Source organism: Thalassophryne amazonica, chromosome 21 (assembly GCF_902500255.1).
Source record: "Thalassophryne amazonica chromosome 21, fThaAma1.1, whole genome shotgun sequence".
Classification (NCBI taxonomy): domain Eukaryota; kingdom Metazoa; phylum Chordata; class Actinopteri; order Batrachoidiformes; family Batrachoididae; genus Thalassophryne; species Thalassophryne amazonica.
In genome coordinates, this window is record NC_047123.1 from 20,554,199 (window position 1) to 20,563,580 (window position 9,382).

The following is a 9,382-nucleotide window of genomic DNA, read 5'->3' on the forward strand; positions in this document are numbered from 1 at the left end:
CAGTGAACTACAAAAAAATGTTATGAAGCATTGGTCCTTCTGTACATCTTAGTGGATATAATTATGATACAGCAGAGGTATGTGAACTGAGACGATATTCTTTTAAAAACTTTCATAGAGTCAAAAGAACTACCTAAAACATAGCATGATTACAGTTTTCGTAATCAACAGAAGGCTAAAAAGTTGCCAATAGATTTGATGATGTCTTGAGGACTGACAGCGAGGCTGTGTCCTGATTCAGCGGCTGCAGTTGTCGGGCGTTTATGTCATAAGTGGCGCAACTATGCTGTCCCATTTCAAAGGCTGCTTGGGAAGCAGTTGACATTTGCAGCCTTCTTATCTTCACAAATGAAGGCTACAGTAAGTGTATTCTTTACCGCCCAAATAAGCCCATTAGTCATGACTTTCTTTAAAAGACAAAATGCTTAAAAAAAAAGAACACGAGACTTTTAAACTCTGTATGTACAGTTGTAAATAATATTGTAAGTAAACCATGATTAAGCTTTACTTATTCATTTCATTTGAGAACAAACTGTTTTCAAATGAGATGGTCCACCCCAAGAAGCATTTGTCTGTTGCATCATTACGTTTCCCAACCTCTACCTCCCGTCATCTGGAAACCTTGAAAGCTGCAAGCACCAGGTAGCTATAAGCCATAGTTTAAGAATTTTTCAGTACTTAAGCAGAAAGGCCTTTACAGGTCATTACACATACAATGAAATTTGCCCTCTGTATCTAATAGTGATGACTAGTTAAGTCAACTGCCTAACATCTGACTAGTTGATTTTTTTTATTTTTTTATTACGCAACTAGTCAAAAGAAATTTATTAAGTTCATTTAACCATTAAAAGAACAGACCTGCTGGAGCTGCCACCACTCCCTTCACTCAATGGCTCTTGCTTGCCTCTACTGGTGGTTGGCTCTCACTGCGGTATTGTATCACTTCCTGTTCCGGAGCACAGCGGTGTTTTGCTGTATCTGTTAGCTGTTTAATCTGCGCAGTTAGATTGATCTAGTTACCTAGATAACGATTTGCTTCACAGTGTAATCTTCACGTGCCTTAACTAAAGCACTCCCTCTGCTGAATCACCTCTAAATTATTTACACATTATTCACTGTGTGTTTTTAGGAATCTGCTAGCTTAGCGCAGCTACTAGCTCTTAGCCGGTTTAGCATGGCGGCTTCAACTGTCTCTCCCGCACTTTTCTGCTCTGGGTGTGAAATGTTTAGTTATTCCTCGGCCTCCTTTAGCAGTAATGGTACTTGTAATAAGTGTAGCTTATTCGTAGCTTTGGAGGCCAGGCTGGGCGAATTGGAGACTCGGCTCCGCACCGTGGAAAATTCTACAGCTAGCCAGGCCCCTGTAGTTGGTGCGGACCAAGGTAGCTTAGCCGCTGTTAGTTTCCCTCTGGCAGATCCCGAGCAGCCGGGAAAGCAGGCCGACTGGGTGACTGTGAGGAGGAAGCGTAGCCCTAAATAGAAGCCCCGTGTACACCGCCAATCCGTTCACATTTCTAACCGTTTTTCCCCACTCGACACACCCGCCGAGGATCAAACTCTGGTTATTGGCGACTCTGTTTTGAGAAATGTGAAGTTAGCGACACCAGCAACCATAGTCAATTGTCTTCCGGGGGCCAGAGCAGGCGACACTGAAGGAAATTTGAAACTGCTGGCTAAGGCTAAGCGTAAATTTGGTAAGATTGTAATTCACGTCGGCAGTAATGACACCCGGTTACGCCAATCGGAGGTCACTAAAATTAACATTGAATCGGTATGTAACTTTGCAAAAACAATGTCGGACTCTGTAGTTTTCTCTGGGCCCCTCCCCAATCGGACCGGGAGTCACATGTTTAGCCGCATGTTCTCCCTGAATTGTTGGCTGTCTGAGTGGTGTCCAAAAAATGAGGTGGGCTTCACAGATAATTGGCAAAGCTTCTGGGGAAAACCTGGTCTTGTTAGGAGAGACGGCATCCATCCCACTTTGGATGGAGCAGCTCTCATTTCTAGAAATCTGGCCAATTTTCTTAAATCCTCCAAACCGTGACTATCCAGGGTTGGGACCAGGAAGCAGAGCTGTAGTCTTACACACCTCTCTGCAGCTTCTCTCCCCCTGCCATCCCCTCATTACCCCATCCCCGTAGAGACGGTGCCTGCTCCCAGACCACCAATAACCAGCAAAAATCTATTTAAGCATAAAAATTCAAAAAGAAAAAAATAGCACCTTCAACTGCACCACAGACTAAAACAGTTAAATGTGGTCTATTAAACATTAGGTCTCTCTCTTCTAAGTCCCTGTTAGTAAATGATATAATAATTGATCAACATATTGATTTATTCTGCCTTACAGAAACCTGGTTACAGCAGGATGAATATGTTAGTTTAAATGAGTCAACACCCCGAGTCACAATAACTGCCAGAATGCTCGTAGCACGGGCCGAGGCGGAGGATTAGCAGCAATCTTCCATTCCAGCTTATCAAAAACCCAGACAGCTTTAATTCATTTGAAAGCTTGACTCTTAGTCTTGTCCATCCAAATTGGAAGTCCCAAAAACCAGTTTTGTTATTATCTATCGTCCACCTGGTCGTTACTGTGAGTTTCTCTGAATTTTCAGACCTTTTGTCTGACTTAGTGCTTAGCTCAGATAAGATAATTATAGTGGGCGATTTTAACATCCACACAGATGTTGAGAATGACAGCCTCAACACTGCATTTAATCTATTATTAGACTCAATTGGCTTTGCTCAAAATGTAAATGAGTCCACCCACCACTTTAATCATATCTTAGATCTTGTTCTGACTTATGGTATGGAAATTGAAGACTTAACAGTATTCCCTGAAAACTCCCTTCTGTCTGATCATTTCTTAATAACATTTACATTTACTCTGATGGACTACCCAGCAGTGGGGAATAAGTTTCATTACACTAGAAGTCTTTCAGAAAGCGCTGTAACTAGGTTTAAGGATATGATTCCTTCTTTATGTTCTCTAATGCCATATACCAACACAGTGCAGAGTAGCTACCTAAACTCTGTAAGTGAGATAGAGTATCTCGTCAATAGTTTTACATCCTCATTGAAGACAACTTTGGATGCTGTAGCTCCTCTGAAAGAGAGAACTTTAAATCAGAAGTGCCTGACTCCGTGGTATAACTCAAACTCGCAGCTTAAAGCAGATAACCCGTAAGTTGGACAGGAAATGGCATCTCACTAATTTAGAAGATCTTCACTTAGCCTGGAAAAAGAGTCTGTTGCTCTATAAAAAAGCCCTCCGTAAAGCTAGGACAGCTTACTACTCATCACTAATTGAAGAAAATAAGAACAACCCCAGGTTTCTTTTCAGCACTGTAGCCAGGCTGACAAAGAGTCAGAGCTCTATTGAGCCGAGTATTCCTTTAACTAGTAATGACTTCATGACTTTCTTTGCTAATAAAATTTTAACTATTAGAGAAAAAATTACTCATAACCATCCCAAAGACGTATCGTTATCTTTGGCTGCTTTCAGTGATGCCGGTATTTGGTTAGACTCTCTCTCAGATTGTTCTGTCTGAGTTATTTTCATTAGTTACTTCATCCAAACCATCAACATGTCTATTAGACCCCATTCCTACCAGGCTGCTCAAGGAAGCCCTACCATTATTTAATGCTTCAATCTTAAATATGATCAATCTATCTTTATTAGTTGGCTATGTACCACAGGCTTTTAAGGGGGCAGTAATTAAACCATTACTTAAAAAGCCATCACTTGACCCAGCTATCTTAGCTAATTATAGGCCAATCTCCAACCTTCCTTTTCTCTCAAAAATTCTTGAAAGGGTAGTTGTAAAACAGCTAACTGATCATCTGCAGAGGAATGGTCTATTTGAAGAGTTTCAGTCAGGTTTTAGAATTCATCATAGTACAGAAACTGCATTAATGAAGGTTACAAATGATCTTATGGCCTCAGACAGTGGACTCATCTCTGCTTGTTCTGTTAGACCTCAGTGCTGCTTTTGATACTGTTGACCATAAAATTTTATTACAGAGATTAGAGCATGCCATAGGTATTAAAGGCACCACAGTGGTTTGAATCATATCTAATAGATTACAATTTGTTCATGTAAATGGGGAATCTTCTTCACAGACTAAGGTTAATTATGGAGTTCCACAAGGTTCTGTGCTAGGACCAATTTTATTCACTTTATACATGCTTCCCTTAGGCAGTATTATTAGACGGCATTGCTTAAATTTTCATTGTTACGCAGATGATTCCCAGCTTTATCTATCCATGAAGCCAGAGGACACACACCAATTAGCTAAACTGCAGGATTGTCTTACAGACGAAGACATGGATGACCTCTAATTTCCTGCTTTTAAACTCAGATAAAACTGAAATTATTGTACTTGGCCCCACAAATCTTAGAAACATTTTGTCTAACCAGATCCTTACTCTGGATGGCATTACCCTGACCTCTAGTAATACTGTGAGAAATCTTGGAGTCATTTTTGATCAGGATATGTCATTCAAAGCGCATATTAAACAAATATGTAGGACTGCTTTTTTGCATTTACGCAATATCTCTAAAATTAGAAAGGTCTTGTCTCAGAGTGATGCTGAAAAACTAATTCATGCATTTATTTCCTCTAGGCTGGACTATTGTAATTCATTATTATCAGGTTGTCCTAAAAGTTCCCTGAAAAGCCTTCAGTTAATTCAAAATGCTGCAGCTAGAGTACTAACGGGGACTAGAAGGAGAGAGCATATCTCACCCATATTGGCCTCTCTTCATTGGCTTCCTGTTAATTCTAGAATAGAATTTCAAATTCTTCTTCTTACTTATAAGGTTTTGAATAATCAGGTCCCATCTTATCTTAGGGACCTCGTAGTACCATATCACCCCAATAGAGCGCTTCGCTCTCAGACTGCAGGCTTACTTGTAGTTCCTAGGGTTTGTAAGAGTAGAATGGGAGGCAGAGCCTTCAGCTTTCAGGCTCCTCTCCTGTGGAACCAGCTCCCAATTCAGATCAGGGAGACAGACACCCTCTCTACTTTTAAGATTAGGCTTAAAACTTTCCTTTTTGCTAAAGCTTATAGTTAGGGCTGGATCAGGTGACCCTGAACCATCCCTTAGTTATGCTGCTATAGACGTAGACTGCTGGGGGGTTCCCATGATGCACTGTTTCTTTCTTTTTGCTCTGTATGCACCACTCTGTATTTAATCATTAGTGATCGATCTCTGCTCCCCTCCACAGCATGTCTTTTTCCTGGTTCTCTCCCTCAGCCCCAACCAGTCCCAGCAGAAGACTGCCCCTCCCTGAGCCTGGTTCTGCTGGAGGTTTCTTCCTGTTAAAAGGGAGTTTTTCCTTCCCACTGTAGCCAAGTGCTTGCTCACAGGGGGTCGTTTTGACCGTTGGGGTTTTACATAATTATTGTATGGCCTTGCCTTACAATATAAAGCGCCTTGGGGCAACTGTTGTGATTTGGCGCTATATAAAAAAAATTGATTGATTGATTGATTGATTAAATAATTAAAATAATCACAGGTTGCAGCTTCAGCAATGCTGCACACATAATGCTTTGTTGACCTAAGACATATGAATGCAAATAAAGAAATTTCTTACTCCTAATGGCACCAGGATATATTTTGTTGACTTAAAACACAGTGTGTGCTAAACGTTACTTTGTCAAAACCAAGACGTGAGCATCCATGCATAAAAGTATACACACATCTGCCCGTGTCAACACCTGGGTGTTGAACAGAGACTAGATGCTGGCAAACATTTTATTTTTTTCCTCTTCACTCACCAGGGAGCATAAAACTCAACGAGCCACAGGCTGTCACTCTGGATCACCTCCCTGTTAAAGTTTGTCGGGTTAAGCTCAATCACATCGTCGCTAGCCGAGTACATCCCATGCGCAGACAGGATCAGGGAACAGCCCAACACGCCTATTAGGAGCAACACACAAAACGGCATCAACTAATAGAAGTGACATTCAAAGACATGACAGAAGCCTGCTCAGTTACAGCTTATGTGCTGATTTATTGGCGGTGTGTCAACCAAACTTTTGCATTAAAGGGGTCATATTACACAGACATCAGATTTTACCTGTCTACATTTTTACATAAATATGACCTGATTTCATAATCATCCTTTAAGGCCCAAACATTTGTTTCTCCATGTAAGATTAAAGTGGTGTCTGGATGGTGTTCCAATTTGAAGGCTTTTGATGCATTTAATAGATATATCTTAATTGCAAAGTTGACAGGAAGCTTAATTCTGAAAACAGAAGCACACAGAGACCTTGAAAATTGTTTCAGAGGCACAAAATATCCCATTAGGTGCATCCAGTTACATGGCACCTAGTCAAATAGCTGATTCCCAATTTCTAACTAAAAGTGGCGCTTTTCGTGCCAAAATCTGGTAGAAACAAGAGCCCTGAAGCCAATTTCAATAGTTACAACAAACTCCTTTCTGCAGACAGGGGGCGTGGCTTAGCAAATAGCTCCTTTACATTTAAATCGACAGAAACAAAGTACTGTTTCGTCTTTTTTTTTTTTAAAGGACATTAACTCAAATTGTAATATGTAAATGTAATTTTAATATAGAACACCCGGTTGACCGTATTAGGTTGTTAAAAATGTGCATAATTACCCATTTAATGTAAATTTAATTAAACTGAACGATGATAGCAAAATGCCTGACAATGTCTGTGCACATTAGCTTAGCTGAAATCAAACAGGATAAAAATGCAGTTACATACATATTTCATTCAGCATAAATATAAAGCAGTTACCACTGAACACTTACCAAACAACAAGACGCTCATTCTGACTTCAGAAGCAGGATTTGTGTTTGCTGAGCTGCTCTGTCTCCCACAAAAGTACATCGAAAATTCTCACCGTGGCCCGCGCTGATTGGTGGATTTGCAGAGACGCTGTCTGTTAGCCAATCAGTGTGCGCCGTGTAAGTGACTAGTTCCTGATACGGCGGAAGTAGAATACGTAATCAGAAAAAAAGATGACTCACATTTAAACACTGTAGTAATTATAATTATTATATTCTCATTATTAATAATAATTTAGAAAAACTATTGTTGTAAAACATTCATTTATGTTGTATTCACATATTTTAAGGAAATAAATATGCATGTAAAATAAATAATAATACAAATCTAAATTTCATATGACATATAAACTGCTTTGTTTTACCCATGTACCCATTTTACGTAACAATACATGAAAAAACTTTAATAAGTTAACATCGTATGCATAATCTAACTTAAATATAAAGATTTTAAACAATTTCTTTCAGGATTAATAAAGTTCTTATTGTTAACAGGAAAGAAATAAGCAATATAAAGAATGATTTATATTGATCAATATGGCACTGCTATTTAAACACCATCTTCACAACACTGCGAGAAAAGCATCACACCAGGAGTAAAACAGTAGTTTTGACTCTGTGTACTCCCTTACCAAAAAATAGTACTGATAAGTATATAAAAAGTAAACTAGAAGTATACTTGAAACATACTTGCATATACTACTTTTTGGTAAGGGCTGGTTGGTTTGTTGTTCACTCTTACCGCCGTATCTTCTTCTATAGGCATGTAATCACTGTTGTTTATTTAATTCATTTATTCATTTTCTGCCGCTTATCCAGGTCCAGGTCGTGGTGGCAGCAGACTAAGCAACTCATCCCACATTTTCTTATCCCCAGCCAAGTGCTGTAACCCTTCCTGGGGACACCAATGCTTTCCCAAGCCATCTGGGAAATATTATTCCTCCAGCGTGTCCTGGGTCTTTCCCCCGGGCCTCCTCCCAGTTGTCCATTTGGAGTTGTCAGATTTGGAGGTGCTGATTCTCATCCCAGTTACTTCACACTTGGTCTCAAACCTGGTCAGTGCGCATCATACAGTGCATCAAGAAAGTATTCACAGCACTTCACATTTTCCACATTTTGTTGTTTTCCCCCCCTTCAAAATTCAACTCACAACACCCCATAATGACAACATGAAAAAGCTTAATTTTTTAAAATTTTTGCAAACTTATTAAAAATGTAAAAAAAAAAAAAAAAAAAACAAACCTAAGAAATCACACGTACATAAGAATTCACACCCTTTGCTCAATACTTGATGCACCTTTGGCAGCAATTACAGCCTCAAGTTTTCTTGAATATGATGCTACAAGCTTGATGCACCTATCTTTGGGCAGTTGCGTCCATTCCTCTTTGCAGCATTTCTCAAGCTCCCTCAGGTTGGATGGGGAGCATCGGTGCACAGCCATTTTCAGATCTCTACAGAGATGTTCAATAGGATTCAGGTCTGGGCTCTGGCTGGGCCACTCAAGGACATTCACAGAGTTGTCCTGAAGCCACTCCTTTGATATCTTGGCTGTGTGCTTAGGGTCATTGTCCTGCTGAAAGATGAACCATTGCCCCAGTTTGAGGTCAAGAGCGCTCTGGAGCAGGTTTTCATTCAGGATGTCTCTGTACATTTCTGCATTTATCTTTCCCTCAATCCTGACTAGTCTCCCAGTTCCTGCCGCTGAAAAACATTCCCACAGCATGACGCTGCCACCACCATGCTTCACCAGAGGGATGGTGCCTGGTTTCCTCCAAACGAGACGCCTGGCATTCACACCAAGGAGTTCACTCTTTGTCTCTTCAGACCAGAGAATATTTTTGTCATGGTCTGGGAGTCCTTCAGGTGCCTTTTGGCAAACTCCAGGTGGGCTGCAATGTGCATTTTACTAAGGAGTGGCTTCCATCTGGCCACTCTGCCATACAGGCCTGATTGGTGGATTGCTGCAAAGATGGTTGTCCTTCTGGAAGGTTCTCCTCTCTCCACAGAGGAATGCTGGAGCTCTGATAGAGTGTGACAAATCGGGTTTTTGGTCACCTCCCTGACTAAGGCCCTTCTTCCCCAAATGCTATGGGAGTCCATCTCTAGGAAGAGTCCTGGTGGATCTGAACTTCTTCCATTTGTGGATGATGGAGGCCACTGTGCTCATTGGGACCTTCAAAGCAGCAGAAATGTTTCTGTACCCTTCCCCAGATTTGTGCCTTGAGAGACAATCCTGTCTTGGAGGTCTACAGACAATTCTTTTGACTTCATGCTTGCTTTGTGCTCTGACATGCACAGTCAACTGCGGGACCTTATATGTAGACAGGTGTGTGTCTTTCCAAATCATGTCCAATCAGGTGAATTTACCCCAGGTGGACTTCAACTAAGCTCTCAAAGATGATCACTGGAAACAGGATGCACCTGAGCTCAGGGAAAAAAATAATTTCATCCATTTTGGAATAAGACTGTAACGTAAAATGTGGAAAAAGTGAAGGCTATGAATACTTTCCGGATGCACTGTTGAGGTCACAGCACAGAAGTGGTCCACAATGCCAATAT

At 40.7% G+C, this 9,382-nt stretch overlaps 1 protein-coding gene across 2 annotated transcripts in view; it reads right to left on the reverse strand.

The window, feature by feature from the left end:
• Positions 1-7,033, reverse strand: part of pdia6 (protein disulfide isomerase family A, member 6) — a 24,055-nt gene extending 17,022 nt beyond the window's left edge. Inside the window, exons 1-2 of one of the 2 annotated variants that reach the window (XM_034161648.1) lie at positions 6,787-7,033; positions 5,783-5,924 (exon numbers count right to left, since the gene is read on the reverse strand). In XM_034161648.1, coding sequence (XP_034017539.1) covers positions 5,783-5,924; positions 6,787-6,865 — 221 coding nt within the window. In that variant the 5' untranslated portion in view covers positions 6,866-7,033. The remainder of the gene's footprint in view (positions 1-5,782; positions 5,925-6,786) is intronic. The other variant, XM_034161647.1, reaches the window with a different exon arrangement.
• Between the last annotated feature and the right edge of the window lie 2,349 nt (positions 7,034-9,382).